Source organism: Xiphophorus couchianus, chromosome 18 (genome assembly GCF_001444195.1).
Source record: "Xiphophorus couchianus chromosome 18, X_couchianus-1.0, whole genome shotgun sequence".
In the NCBI taxonomy this organism is placed as follows: Eukaryota; Metazoa; Chordata; class Actinopteri; order Cyprinodontiformes; family Poeciliidae; genus Xiphophorus; species Xiphophorus couchianus.
In genome coordinates this window covers 25,710,535-25,726,879 of record NC_040245.1, presented here as the reverse complement: position 1 = coordinate 25,726,879, position 16,345 = coordinate 25,710,535, and the positions used below count along the sequence as shown (strand labels likewise).

General features: G+C 38.5%; 1 protein-coding gene across 3 annotated transcripts in view; it reads left to right on the top strand.

Annotated features, from left to right (window-relative positions):
- Window positions 1-16,345, top strand: part of cadm1b (cell adhesion molecule 1b) — a 260,038-nt gene that overhangs the window by 203,093 nt on the left and 40,600 nt on the right. For all 3 annotated transcript variants that reach the window (XM_028045551.1, XM_028045549.1, XM_028045550.1), the window contains 3 exons: window positions 421-573; window positions 5,182-5,319; window positions 13,594-13,755. In XM_028045551.1, the coding sequence (XP_027901352.1) occupies window positions 421-573; window positions 5,182-5,319; window positions 13,594-13,755 (453 nt within the window). The remainder of the gene's footprint in view (window positions 1-420; window positions 574-5,181; window positions 5,320-13,593; window positions 13,756-16,345) is intronic.

Below are 16,345 nucleotides of genomic sequence, written 5' to 3'. Positions count from 1 at the left end.
TTTGAATGCCTCTCTCCTTTCAGAGGACTGTGTGTGAGCCCGACGCGGCCATCCGTGACCGGCCTCGGCCCCGTTTTAAGACTTTCTTAGCTTGTTAGGACTCTTCATGAACACTCCTCGAGCTTTCCTTTCTTTGCGAGTGCTCCGTGGACTGGAAAGATACTTTATAAATCAACTCGTAGAAATCGTTCTGAAACTCACTTTTCTTTTACTCAATTAAGGAGAAAGCCCCGCATAAAGGGCAGCACTCTGCCTCCCTCCTCCCCACAGTTCCCTCCTTCTGTCTGATTTCCTGATAGTCTCCTTCGTCATCCTTCATCCCCCTCATCCCTTCCTCTCTTCTTCCCCCTGCCCCCTCTTTTCTCTCTTCTCACCCCGCGCATCTCACACTTGTGTCCCTGCACTCTGTATCCCCAACAGCTCTCAAGGACAGCCGGTTCCAGCTGGTGAATTTCTCTGACAACGAACTCCGGGTGTCTCTGTCCAACGTATCGCTCTCCGACGAGGGACGCTACGTGTGCCAGCTCTACACAGATCCTCCTCAGGAAGCCTACGCAGACATCTCCGTCCTGGGTAAGGTGTGAGGACACACGCGGGTGTGAAGAAGAAGAAAAAGGGAAAAAGAAGAAGAAAAACCCACACTCTCGTTATGAGTCGCTCCATTGTGAGCGGTGAATATGAAATAATAGTTATCTCTGATCTTGTTATCTTAAGCAACTGAAACAAAATGTCAGCCAATTAGGCTCTCGCGGTGCTCAACAGCATAACGAAAAAGGAGCAGATGCTGAAACTGATGGCTCAGACCGCGTTGGTTTGGCAGCTGTGTTGACTCTGTGAATCCCGGTGAATGTTGACTTGGCTGCTCCCAACGATTTCCCATTGAGAGTCAGCTGTGCCACACTTTGATGCTTTGGAGAGAAATTACTTTAGTTAAGCTTTATTATACATGCAGACATCCTGGGGGATTGAAAGGAATTAAAAGCACTTAAAAGTAATTACTCCAGTTGTACGACTGAAACCTAGCCTCCTTTTTTTTTCTTCTTCTTCTTTTCTGAATCAAGGGGGTTGCATTCAAGAGTTCTTGAAATAAGCACCCCCCTCCCGCCTCCAGCCCCTAAGCCCCCAAGTGACGTTTTGCTTTCAAGTATGTGAAGTTCATGAAGTTAGCTGTGATGACTAATACAAGGCGGGGTCGGGAATTGGGCCTGATTCTGTGTTTACATCCGAGTGAACACAGGTTGCAATTACACATGGCTGTTTAACTGTGCCTTAAAATCTTTTGGCAACGCCTTAATAAGAGAAACTACTACATGATTAATACTGTATGTGATTTATTGTATTATTGTTTCAACGTTTGTATAGCCCTCCAGATGTGTCGCAGTTCTACATTGGACCGTTTTTAACATGAGTTCTACGTACAAAAATGGGCTCATTTTAGCACAACGTAATGTGTGAGTGCAACATTTTTAGTTTGTGCCTCAGTCTTCCAGCTCTGACCCGATCTTCAGTCAAGTATGCAAAAGCAAGTTGGCTGATCCTGTGAACCTCGAGGTTGGCGTCCCGACTCCACCAGAGGTCAAGAAACACCAGATGGAGGATCTTGAGATGACTTACAGTCTTGGAAAAATAATTAGGACATCCAGTTAAATGGAACAAAAAAGTTTATCCAACAACGGGTGGAATACGTATCAAGCAATGTCAACGTTTTGGAAGTTTAAACATTTATGATGCTTTAAAGGAATCGTTTTCAAGAAGTGCTTTTAATCTGACAGACATGGCTTAGCAGAACCTATGTATGTTTTATTTTAATATTACTGTTTAAAATATGAAGGTACTGGTGAAATAACTTAGAAAGACTCAAGGAGTAGCTTTCAAACACATTAAATAATTTGTGGAAAAGCCTTTTTTGTTGGCCGCAAATAGTCACGCATTACCCAGGTGTAATCATGACCTATTCCTTCTGATAGACATTCAAATGTTGAAATTTCTTTGTCTTAGGTTTTCAAAAGGATCCAGTCAGGCAAATGACTGACCCACTCCAGCAGTTTTACTGTCTGTCTAAAGAATCTTGAATTAGTAATACGAGTTAAAACAACATTTACTTTCCCTTTGGGATCAATAAAGTATTTCTGAATTTAATTGAATTGAATATCTCAAACCAATAAAAAAGTTTCATTGGCGGTTTGTTTGGGACTTTTGTTTTACTTGTTCAGATTCTTATCAAGAACATAATTTATCCCTTATTTCATTGTAAACAATGAAGTAGTTTACCATTACCATACGACAGCCCTCGTGTGATTTTCACCTTCAAGCTTCACTTTTGGTTTGGTGTTTTTTAGGACCAGACATGTTATGCTGTTGCAATGCCACCCAAAGAGTTCACATTTGAATTCCTCTGATCAGACTTTATTGTCTTAGCGGATTACTTGCTAGCTGATCATTTCTGGTGTAAAATTTAAAATGTCCACACTGGTGTCTCATGCAGTGAGTGTGCATAGGGGCCATTGTGATTGAGTGCACTACTTAATGTACTCAACTATTTGAATTTAGTATCCCTTGGCTTTTAGGCAACTAATTTTATTATTTTTCTTTCCAGTTTAGGGCTCCACCGTTACTCACTTCAACATGCAGAAGGTTTGGAATCCAGCTCTAGCCATAGTCATTAAAACGTTTGGCAGCAAAAAGATTATTATTTTTTTTATCTTAGAAAAGTAATAGCTTTGCATGTGTGAGGTGAAACACCTCACCTTAAAATTGAATTGATTTCCATTCAAAAATACTATATTATGTATTAAGTTGCTTTTGTTGCTTATTCAAAATGGTCAGGTTTTAAGATGTAAAAACTACTGACTCTAAGTCAGTCCAATTTCTGATCATCAATACGTGCTTATTACTATACCATACAAAGATGCATATTTCAACAAGTTCAACCAATATTTCCTAGTCATTTTTAAAAATATATATTTTCTATTAAAAAGTGTAACAGGAATGAAAATACATATTCAGTGCAAGCATCATGTCTGTTCAAAAAAAAAAAAAAACCTCAAATGATGGTTCTGCAAGTTTTCTCTGTTTTCCAGCAACACATTTCATATTTCAGGCAAAATATTCAAATAAAAATGTAAAAAAAAATCCCATGAAATTTGCCTGGCTTTCAGTGAAAGTCAGCAGGTTAAAAAGGATCTCGCCATGGCATTTCAGGAATTGTAATTCCTGCAAAAGAAACACTCCAGTTGCAGTGGTGACAATATACCCTGTCTGAAAAAGAGGAAAAAAAGAAAAACTACAACAAAGCCAATGTTATTCCAAAGAAGCACTTTCTGATTGCTGTACCGATCGATCTTGATCGCATTAATTACAACAGATGTTATCCTCCTTTTTTTTTTACAGGAGAAACTAGTAGTTCTGGACAGGCGCAGTGACCCGTGTCCTCAGGGCAACATCGTGTTTGTCTTCTTGCTCCGCCACCCACACACAACTGTTGGCAGTGTGAAGTGCAGGAAAGCCTTGTTTTTGCATCTTAATACTGTCGTTTCACAAAGACATACAAAGGATTCAGTCTGAATAAGTAATTGTGTCAGGAATTTCATAAAAAATTTTTTTTTTTTTTTTACAAGTCTGGCTAAAATCTGGCCACAGTTTAAATATTTGTCACAAATTCTTTCGTGACCTTTAATATCAATATTTTAGAAAAATAATAACATCAAAAAAAGACTTAGGAAAATTTAGGAAACTTCAGTCACAGTAAAAAGCTTCCGAAACAGCTTTTTCCCACTTGCCATCAGACTGCTGAACTCTTAACTGGACTGCACTCAAAATCTGGTCTCCACCCTATACCTTGCACATGTACATAGCTAAATAACTTATATTTTACTGTCATTCCTGCACTTTATATTTTATATTTAGATTTATATTCATATTTTATACTGTATTTTATCTTATTCTTGTGTAACCTCACAACATTGAAAGCTCAAAACATTGTCCTGAGCCGTATGCAACGAAATTTCGTTCTGTATACACCCTGTGCATGCAAAATGACAATAAAGTCAGTCTAAGTCTAAGTCTAAGTATGGAAATTGAGGCCCATATGTCAGTGAAAATTAAATCTTTGTTTGTTGAAGCATTGATTCAAAATTAAACTTCAATAACATCTAGATAGTACCAACTGAGAAAGAAAAACCAAAAATGCTTGTAAAAATGAAGGCTTGCAAGTTTTATGATTGTAAGATAAAACAATGTAACTAACAATAAATTTAGTTATCGATTAATTGATTGATTATTCTGACAATTAATCATATCAAAACATTGGTAAATTCTACAGACTTTTCATTTAACCGCCTTTACCTTTTTTGCACTATATTGGATATACATTAAAAGATGATAATAAACAATTCAATTCGCTTTTTGAATAAGAAGACAAACATTTTACTGTCTAAAATGTGGTATTCCTTAAGGGAGTTTGAAACGGGTGAAGCTAAACTGTGAGATTTTTGTAAAACGTGACAGATAAGGGTGTTTTCATATTAAATGCAAATGTATCTTCTACAGCTTTGATTAAATTACTGCTCTGAATGTGTTGGGTTTTTTCCGCAAATTACCTTTTTCTTTTACTCTGCACTGCAAAAGCACAAAATCTCACAAAGTGTTTTTGTCTAATTTCTAGTGCAAATATCTTGGTACACTTGAACTAAGTTCAGCAAGATTTAGGAACCTGTTTTAAGTAAATAATTGTTTAATATTTTAATATACGTACTAGTTCCACTGGCAGATAATTTCACTTATAGCAAGACATTTTCAGCACGTTACAAGTGAACTAATCTGCCAGTATAACTACTAGTTTTTTATTTAGTAAATATTTTATTAAAACAAGCTCCTACATCTTGCTGAAAATGTACATGTAAGTTAGTTTTGTCTCATTTTAAGTGTACTGAGATATTTGCACTAGAAACTAGATCAAAAATACTTTGTAAGATTTTGTGTTCTTGAAGTGTGTGTACCCCTGGTTAACGATTAATCAAACGCTGAATTAGTTGACGATTATCTCAGCAATCGATTCGCTGCGACTGATCCGATTAATCGTTTCCTGCCGTTCTAGAAAGAAAAAAAAAACAAAAAACAAATGTGTGTACAAGCGCTGGCCTGATCACGTCTGTCTGAACGTTTGTGCTGCTGTGTGGTCAGTCCCGCCAGGCAGCCCAATCATCGAGAGCCGAGAGGACGTGGTCAGCGAGGGGAACGAGACGGAGCTCACCTGCATATCCATCGGCAGCAAGCCGGCCGCCTCCATCAGATGGATGAAGGGGGAGGACGACCTGACAGGTTGGTGGAATAACAGCCTCCCTCGGTCAGCTTCACGTCCTCCTGGCCTGTCTGCTCGACCTCTCTGGAGGCTTCTGCTTTGCGAACAAAAGAAGGGGGGGGGAGGAGTTTTTCTATAAACGTGTTGTGTACTGATGATGTTGACTGGCGTACGTACACGTGAAGATCATCCCGTCTGTCATACCGAATACGGCTGAAGGCGCCGTGCTCAAGTTGCTGCTGCTTTGCATTCCTCGCAAATTCAGCTCAGCCTCGGAGTAACTTTCGCACTGTAGTTTTCATTTCAGAGATCAATGTTTGGATTTAAAATTACTTAAATATTTACCGGAAACATTTTCGCTACACCTCGACTGGCTGGTGGAATATGTTTTAAAAAAGAATTCAACTCTTAAGTCTTTCCGATTGGCTTCCAACCAGCCGCTCAGGGTAAACAAGCTTCATTTGCACATTTTATCTTCATTTCGGCGCCTTCTGTTGCCTGCAGAAAAAGGCGGTATGAAATCCGAGAGTGGCGGGAGGGGAAAAAAAGAAAAAAAAATCTTATTACCTCTCAGTTATGATTAGGTGTTATCAATTATTCATTATAAATTTATTGTACGGCAACGGCGAGGTCCATATTAGTCACATTGTACTGACGCAGAGAGAGTGTCTCTGAGCTTGTTGCCAAATTACATATGTATTAGAATGGAGAGGATACATCGGGCTTGTTGAGAGATGAAATATTTAGACAAGAGCAAATCTGAAGCTAAATGCCATCTGTGCCTCCAGTGTTCCCTACAGGAGTCAAAGTCAATTTCTGTTTATGAGTTGTAGAGGGTTGTGTTGGGGAGGGCGAGACAACAGGATGGTTAGATCAGCAAAATGCCACTGACATGCTGAGCAGGGCTAATCCACAGTGGCAGTGGATACATAAAGCTAGCCACAAAGTCACGTCCTCTTGTACCCCAGGAAACACAAATCACTTGTTATTACTGACGTGCTAAACAATTCATTAGTCCCCACACGTACACGTACACTGACAGCAGACTTGGTGCAGGCCTTATAGGCCCTGGCTGACTGGAGCTGCTAGCTAGCAAGGTAGCTATAATGCTAGCAAAGAAATAAATTGGCCAAATTGACCTCGAATAAGCTGATTTTTTTTTTTAATGTTATGTATCCCTTTCAGTTAGAATATAATCAAAATTTAATTTAAAAAATACTTACACAGAGTGATGTATTTAAGGTATTTTTTCTGGTCTAGTTTGGTGATTATACTGGAAACCCAAAACTATACTAGTTACAAAAATGTAAAACATTGCATAACAATCACAAATTTCTTGTTGTTAAGGACGTGCTAAACAATTAATTAGTCCCCGCACGTACTCTGATTACTCGGCACACTTGCTGCAGGCTTTATAGGCCCTGGCTGACTGTAGCTGCTAGCTAGCAGGGTAGCTTTAATTCTAGCAAAGAAACAAACTGACCTCGAATAGGCTGATTTTATATATTTTTTTAAAATCTGATGTATCCCATTCAGTTAGAATATAATCAAAATTTAATTAAAAAAATAATTAGAGTGATGCTTTATAGGCCCTGGCAAACTGTAGCTACTAGCTAACAGGGCAGATTTAATGCTAGCAAAGAAATAAATTGCTGAAACTGAACTGAAATAGGTTTACTTTTTTGATGTATCCCACTCAGACTATAATCAAGCTTCTATTTTAAAAGTGTTTATACAGAGGAATATATTTGAAGCATTTTTTTCTGCTTAGGGACTATTTCCTACTAGAAAACCCAAAATCATGCTAGTCAAAAAATTTTAGAACGTTGCATAACATTATTTTTAAAAAAGAAATCTTGCGTCATGACCATGTTATAGTTTATAGCAGGGTACACCAGACATTCTCCACAAGTAGTGGTAGCCAAATTTGAGTTATTGAATTACCGCAGTAGTTAAATATATGGACGTATTTATTCACTTGTTGGCATTTCTGCATTAATGTTCTTTCTTATTGGTCCTGCTTGATATTTTAAATTTTCACAGAACGTACATTTTGGATTGTTTTTCTTTAGCTGCAATCATCAAAATGTACATATCTAAAGTAAAACAAATACTTCAAATATGTCACTCTTTTGTGATTATTTGTTTTATGTAAATTTTACCAATGGAGATGCATTTGCATATCACTACTGCATTTCTCTCTCACATTTCTTGGCATAATAAATATAAAATATGATTTAAAAAAATGGCAAAATAAATATGATAAGAAAGGACTGTAACAATGAAATCAGCTGGGTTTACATATTTAATTATTTAACTTTTGTGTTTCATTTGTTTCATCGTGAACAACAGTTTCTGGCACTGATTGAGTGACATTTGTTTATGACATAAAACACTTGCAGCAAAGCAGCTGCATAAGCGGCATCATCTGTTCCTCACTATGATTATTCAGAACATCGTTGGCCTTCAACTAAATAATTGAAAAGATAAATGAAACAGAATAAGAATAGAAACAGGCTTTATTGACCCGCAAAGGGGAAATTCAGGTGTAGCAGCAGCACCAAATATAAAGGATCACACAAAAAGTTCTTAAAAAGTACGTGTATGTACTTTTCAGTATACTCAGTAGTCAGATCAATTTGGTTTCAATTTCTCAATAGTACACCTCGCAAAATGGTGAAGTCGTACCCCAACTCCATCTTCCTGTGCTTCTACAACAGACACTCATTAGGCCCATATTGTGGTCTAAACCAATCAGAAACAGTGAAGAGTTGGCTCTTCCCTCTGATTGGCCGTTGTCCAGCTGTTATGGTGTTTTATTTGCTCCTGCAACCTGAGTTGTAAGACTGATGTAGGCGCATATGTTCTTGTGAATAAATAATGATTAGTGATGCGTGTATTTAAATCCCAAAACGCACACACACCCCGTGCACGCAAGCGCGCTCCCTCTCCAACTCACCTTCCCCTGGTGCGCGCGCTCGGCCCGACGTCTGCATCTGCAAATTGATGACGTGGATGTAAACGAAGCGCCCCAAAAACAGCCGCCCCATCTCGACTTGAGGCGCGGCGCGTCTATAAAACGCATTACACACCGCGGTAAGCGCTCTGCCCACACATCCAGGCTCCACGCCGCCTTTCGTCTGTAGGCCGCCAGCCAGTCATTAGACAATCGTCAAGTTTAACGTTGCCGACGACATCGCAAGAGGAGAACGTCTCTTCACAGAGCTGAAGTCTGAGATAATCTTCAGAAGAACAATGGCTGGAGCCGTGGTGAAGTGTTCAGCTCCAGATGTTTATGAGCTGTTCAGCGACGTTGCGACGTTTGCACTTGTAGTTCAGAGTTTCTTCTCTTTCATCATTTATTTCATCTTTAGATGTTTTTCGGTTAAATTTTCCGGAAGATATCCGTCTTTGACAGTTCTGCTTTAAATAGAGAACACTATGTTTACTACATTGTTAATTATTCTTTTACAAATCAATATTGCTTTTACTGACAGTGATTTAAAAAAAAATTAAAGTAATGAACCGTCCATCTAACTTTTGTGCTGCTTGCCAGTTTTATGAATCATGTTTGTATTCATATCCTTCATATTAAGACTAAACCATTTATCTGATGCTGCTATTGTTAAAGGTGGGAAGAAATGGGATTAGACAGCGGCGTTTAATTGTTTCTTGTCCTTGTGATCAAGGGTAACGGTATTCAAGAAACTGTGTGTAAAAAAAAAAAAAAAAAAAAAATCGAACTAAAGCTTAAAATACCTGCAATTTCAGATTGAGCCGTAAAAGAGTTTCAGCTAACTCGACAATTAGTATTCAGTAAAAATCCTCAAGTTATCAAAAGGAAAGAAAGAAAGAAAAGAGAAAGAACCTTGATTAAAAAGTTTCTGACTCATTTTTAATTCAAAGGATTGGAGTGTGGTTTCGTATTTGACCTTGTGGAATCACATTTTGGAATAAATACACCAAACCTCAGGTTGACCCGCCCCCCTCGTCTTAAATGAGCTTGCTGACATTTAAACTTACTGAGGAAGACCTCTCTGGGATCCAATCAGTCACTGAATGTTAACCTGAGAACATCTTGCAGCCTCGCTGAGCTTTTGTCAAATTTTTTCTTATCCTGGTATAGATGTTGGCACATAATCAAATTATTATTATTAGTTTTTGACATAAAAATTTTGTGTGTTTTGTGGCGCTTAATGTTGCATCATTCATATGAAACATCTCCATTGCTTATGGTGTACCTCATTGGAGTGTCTCATCCTCTTTTTTTCCCATTTGAACCATAGTATTATTAATATTATTTTGATATTGCTGCAACATTTAGGTACTTTTTAGGTAGAAGTGGTTTCAAGTCGACATAAAAAGACAAAACCTTTTTTTGTTGTTGTTTAACTGATACTAAATTACACTTTATCTGTTGTAGAATTATAAATAAATGATTCCAGAATAATAGGAATTTTGGAGGAAGATTAAATAAAGACAAAAGTTCACCAACACTGTTAACCGTTTAAGCAATTTGTAAAAGCCCAGGTCGTTTTTTTTAAACTGTTAGTTTCATTCACAACCTTTGGCTTTATCATCTATTGGTATGTAGGAGTTGCCATTGCAAAACCTGACTGAGTTACAAGAGGAATGGGACGAATTCTTACAAAACGTATTGTGGGAATCTTGTGGAAGAATACCCAAAAAATGTTTGAATCCGGCAACCTCACCCAGCACCAAAGACATGAAAATAAGCTCTTAAAAATGAACAGTGCAGATCAAAATTGTAAAACAATTTTGTTTATCCTAATTTAGGTCAAATGCAAATGCTTGATTTGATTTAGTAAAGCAAAAGTGCTGCAACTGAGTTTGATTGCGTATGTTTTGAATCAAATTACTGAAATTAACTTTAAAAATAATCCATCCAATTTGTTGAGATGCACCCATACTGTTCTCATCTGTGTTGCTTGTTTTACCGTCGTAACCTGAAGCTGTTTTCACATTTTCATTCTTCTGATTGGATCTCCCGTTCTCTTTTATGTCTCTTTTCACTATGCTAATTGCATTGTTGATCTTACTGCAAAAACACAAAATCCTACCAAGTATTTTTTTTTAGCCTATTTTCTACTTCAAACTACTTACTACACTTGAAATAAGACGAAACTAACTGACGGGAAACTTTTCAGCGAGACATGGGAGCTTGTTTCAAGTCGATAGTTAATAAAAATTTACTTGATCCATTGAATTATAACAAGACATTTTGCCCATGTTACATGTGAAATAATCTGCCAATGGAACTGGTTCTTTTGTTTGTCAATATTAAGGAATTACTGACTTTTAACAAGCTCCTGTATCTTTCTGAAAAGTTATTTGTAAGTTAGTTTTGTCTTTTTCAAGTGTACTAAGATATTTACACAAGAAACTGCACCAAAAATAGATTTTATGTTTTTGCAGTGCTGCTGGAAAGTATTTATTCCTCCAACATGTTCTTTCACATCTAATATTTATAAAGTGTGCACCTTATTGTATTATACTTATGCTCTTAAAATATGCTGTTTGACCTCTGTGGGTCTTTTGTCTCTACTAGAGCCAGTTTTCTCAAGTTTAGCATTAGCTCACTTTACAACCTCCCTTTAAAACTCCAGCTCTACTGATGCGACTCATATTCCCTCATTTCCTCTCGGTGGGTGTGGCAAGTTTAATTCTGGTATTGTATTTATTTTCGGCGGCTTTACCGGCGCTGGAGTCGCGCTTGTCTCAGTCGTCTCCAGACAGCTCGATCACGGACGGGGCCCCGGCAGCTCGTTGGCAGCCAGACGACTCGGGTTAGAGTCTTGAGTGAAAGAAAATGTCACCCTGAGAAGACGGCCATGCTTGATTGCTCTGGGATTGATCAGTGCTCGATGCTCACGAGAGCGTTTGATTTGACATCTCTGCTGCAACTCCAAACTCTCCCTCTGCATTCAGATCTGAGTCCTTCTCTGACCCGATCCGCGCCGCTTCTCCTTCGTTCGGGGTTCGGGGCGATGCCGTTAATTGATAGAAGATGACTGGCTTGAGGATTGGGGACTTCCGAAGTTTTCCCTCTTTGCAATTGCCATGGTCAAAAAAGAATCGAGAGAAGAAGGAAAAACAGCACCCCGTAGTTTGTGGAACCAGCGTTTGTCGTTACAGCAGCTGCAAGTCTTTTGGTGGGGGGGTCACTGTTTAGGTCGTTGTCTTTTGCAGCATCTAATGGGTTTTTCTTCCAGCATTGCCCTGCATTTATCCCCATCTAGCTTCCGATCGGCTTTGATCTGTTTGCATGTAAGCCACAAATTTCCATTTTGTTTGCATCTGATCAGAAAACACTTTTCCACGTGTTTGCTGTGACCTCTATCTAGCCAGCGCTAAGCTGTAAGCTGCACTTCATAGGACTTTCTCCAATAACTTTCTACTTCCCACTCGCCTGTTAAATCTAGATTGGTGGAGTGCACAGTTTTCCTTCTCTTTACTAGATAAATGACATCTAAAGGCATTTGGTTGGGCTGGATTTATTTAAAGGGGGAGTACTATGTATTTTCCAGCCTTTTAGCACAATCAACTAACTATGTTACCTCCAGTTGCTATAAAAATGTTGTATATATCAAATATGACTTAAAAGGAAATCTGACTTGTAATTTAGCACCTTGAAATTGGGCATCTGTCTCTTTAAGAAACTCCTGCTTTTTCTGAATCTCCGCCTTCAGAAAGTCATCACAACATGGCTCCTTTATTTAACCCTCTACCAGTGTTTCACTGAGAAGGAGGTTGTATAATGAGCTCAGCAGATAGCAAGCACAGTTCCACCAGGTGTTTGCTAATTGCTTCTGGCTAGTCTCAAGGAGCTGAGTGAGGCGGAAGCTCAGAGCTTGGAAACTGCAGCTCCCACGAGGTGCTTCCTCCTCAAAGGCGGGGCTAGGCCCACCCGGGCGTTTTGCGCAGCTGCATGGTTGCCACGGGAGATTCAGGGATTTCTCAAACGTGCATGAAAGAATCGAGGCAACACTGGTATGTTTTTGATGAGAGAATAACATTATAAGATGATGAAAAGCTCAAAATAAGTTGATTTTACATAATGCTGCCTCTGTCTGCCAGGTATGTGTATTAAAACTTGAATGTAAGAATAATAATCAGTAGTTACTTTCTGCTGTCGTATCAGATTCAATCGCTGTAAAATAAAATAAAAAACTGACAAGATGTGAGAAATGGGTGGTAAAATGTGAGACTGTGCTTTAAGACAGCAGCGTTCTGTGTGTGTTCTCACTCAGTGTTATTAGCTGCGCTGATTGCAGCCTGGTCAAAGTAGTTTTCTTAAGTAATGCTCCCATTCAGACTGCTACGTTTAACAACCAGAGCAATAAAACATGAAATAACATGAACAGTTTATGACTGCGGTAGAGTATGTGCTTCATGATTCTGTAATGCCTTTGTTCATTTTTAAAAAAACATTTTTTGGAAACATAAGAGATTTGTTTACAGTTATTACTCCGCCAAGTGTGCTTTCCAAACGGCGTGTTCTCTCGCCTGCAGTCGGCAGAGTCGTCAAATTTAATGCCTACGAGCGCGGTGGCCTCTCGCTGATCCCGGCGCTTTAAATTTTATGCCGGGCAGGTTCCTTCACGGGGCCGGATGTATGTTACGTGGGGGTTAATATCCGTCAAAGGGGCCACATATGTGTGTGTTGGCGATCATCGGCTGTGGAACAAGACGGGGTTTTTATTTCCCCCCCAACCCCTCTCGCCCTCCGAAGGTCCCGGCCGGGCTCTCCCCCGTGACGAGGCTGAAATGGAAGTGTGCTGCGGGGTCAACGTCGGGCTGTAATTATTTCCTCACTTCATTAAGTGTGGGTAAACCATCACACTCAGCACCGCGGTTAATGCGATGCCCCTCTGGCGTTGTAATGCTCTCTAAATGAATGCCCCTCTGACAGCCTCGGGCCTAGTGGGCAGCAGATTACTGCGGGGCTAGCCCCAACAATGCTGCAGCCTCCAGCGTTCATTATCGGACCCGATATGACCCGGCCGCTCCCGCGTCAGAATCGAAGGCCTCGGGGCTCGTCTGAATCCTCAGAAGTCTCGTTCGGGCGACCGAATCATAAATTAAATGTAAATGCCAACTTAAAGTACTTCACTTTGACAGGTAATATGCTCTTAATAGCTATGACTATTTGCCCATTACCAGCTGCTGCTACCGCTGCTGCTGCTGGGGGGATTGGAGATTTGATTTTGAACTTTTTTTTTTTTCGGCCAGTCACTTTTATTTCCTCTTCTGTGTGCGGCGGCTTTTTCCAGCTGAAACAACAACAGTGGAGGAGACGTATGACAGGATGTTTACCGTCACCAGTCGGGTGAGGTTTTCTGTCACCAAGGAGGATGATGGAGTGCCGGTGGACTGCATCGTTGACCATCCAGCTGTAAAGGACCTTCTGGCTCAAAGACACTTGGAAGTGCTCTGTAAGTGACCCAGAAATGCATGTTTTTTTTCTTCTTCTTCTCCTTTTTCTTTTTAAAGGCCCAGAACCAAACTGAGGCCAAGTACGGTCTTATGCTTGAACTCTAGAGGGCTGGCATTCGGTAATGGACAAAGCCCTGGGTGTTTCTGTGCTCTAAAGGTTTAATCTAAAAGTATTGGAAAACAGAAACTGTGAAACAAAAGAAAGGTTTAACAACTAAAGCGACAAAAGCAGCACAGAGATATTTGAGATAGGGTCATTTTGTGCCAAAAATATCTTCATGTGTGTTCAGATAGTTCATTTAATCTTTGTCTTTACTGACTCTACACTCACTGTAATTTTTTTTTAAAGTCTCTAATTTACGGTAAAATACCAGCAGCTGTGTTTGTCTGAATTTTACCGTATACATACGGATTTTACCGTACTTATACGGTAAACCACAGCTGCCGGCATTTACAGATGTTTTTTTTTTGGGTTTTTTTTACAGTGTAGACTTAATATTGATTAATTCAAACCTATTTTCTCCAGGTTAATGAACAGACTGCACACTACTTTAATTAATTTGCACAATAATACCAACTGGGTTGTCAAGTTTGCATTTAATACTGATCTTATTTCATTCAAATGTATTCAAATACGTAAATATGACAGTTGTATACTTTATTGTCCCCATAAGGGGGACTATGTCCAAGACAAATTCCCCTTATGGAGAAAATAAAGTATACATCTACAACAGTGGTTCTTAACCTTTTATGAGGTACCGAACCCATCAGTTTCATATGCGCATTCACCGAACCCTTCTTTAGTGATAAATAAAATAAAAACTTTTTCCAAATTCAAGACATATGTATATGTTTTTTTGCTGGTGCACAAAATGAGCAATGCATGAACATCACTTTGCTCAAAGAACAAAACCATGAACTCACAACAAGTTACAGTATTACTTTATTCTGGCCCCCAAAAAATATTTCGGCCCCATAAAAGAATTTTAGCCCCGAAAAATATTTTTTTTACTATTTTACTAATTAAAAATAAATTTGGATTTTTTTCACAGAATTAAATTTTTTTTTTTTTTTTTATTATTTTAAATTTAATTTGTTTTTTGTCATTTTGAATCCACAAAATACTTTTTTGGGGCCAGAATAAAGTATTGTAGATTCTAAAATCTGTCTACATGTATATAGATGCAACCTTTTCAATATTTGGTTTAAAGTCCCTCAGATGGTCAGTCTCCTCTGGGGTGTACCACAAGGCTCTGTACTTGTCACAGTTTTGTTTTTGTCTTACTGGATGATGTTTTCCTGACCTAATTAGCTCTTTCAATGGCAGTTTACTTTGAAAATCCACTCACTTACATCTCTGCCCTAAACTTGTTAAACTTTCTCATGTGCGCCTAGTTCTTTTTATTTCTGCATTTAGTATATGTTTTGTTACGGTTTTCCCAGTAGGTCAGCCTTTGCGCTTGATTATGAAATTATTATTACATAATTTTGGGTAATTTACTATTCTTCGTCAAAGAATTCATAGACTTAGCTGGTTTGTTTTGCTTAAGGTTTAATGCAACGTCAACCATTTTGAGGAGAGACATTTCAGGTAGAATGATCCCAAATACACGTAAGAATTGATTTTGAACGGACTAAGCAGTCCAACGTTAAGCTTATTGATTCGTCCTCCATAAACAATGGCCTCAACCTCGCTGAAGATGTTGTGAACTATGTTGAAAAACAGAGTCTTTACCAGAAAACGTAATATTTTTTAGTTTATTCTTTAATTTCTGCCGAGAATTCGGAATTGTTAATGGCAACATAAATTTGCTTTGAAGTGTACATTTTTTTTTGTCAGTGTATGATATTATGTTTGGTGAAAATCAACTATAAATTCAGGGCTTCCTGTACATTGCATGTAAACTTTTAATCAAACTGCACAGAATAATTATGATTTATAATCATTTTTGTCTTTGACAAATAAGCAAGAAACAGCTATACAGTATAGCTTTTCTATTTTTAGGCCACAGCAGTAACTCTACATTATTGTCACCAAAACGTGATAGACCGAAGCTGTGACTCCGTTAATGTATGCAAATCTTTAACATGTTAATTATGGACTAATCTTTTTATCGCAGACCAATCAAATACGTTGTAAAAAGGCAGAATTGGTCTAACTTGTGTCAGCCTGCATACAGAAGGTTTTTCAAATAGAAAATAATCAGTTCAGATTGAATGGTCACCCTCTGCATTATGGTTCTGGTAAATAAAATTATCTGAAGTCTTAATGCTCAGTCTGAGGAAGAAAAAGCAAAAACTACAGAGATCTACTAAGTGCTTTGTCTGCCGGCTCGTCGATGATACGAAAAAGAACCCATGACTTTTAACGAGTGAGGTAATGCATAGACCAAAATAAAGCATCTTCAATATGTAGACAGTGGATTCATTAAATGGCAATAGCCCAACACCCAAATAATGAATTCAAAACTTGTTCCAAACATCAATAACAGCTTGGACAAAATGAAAAGATTGGAACAAATACATTTTTATTTATCAAAATCTTTGACGTGTCGTAAGCAAATATTTGATCACATTGTGTACTTGAAA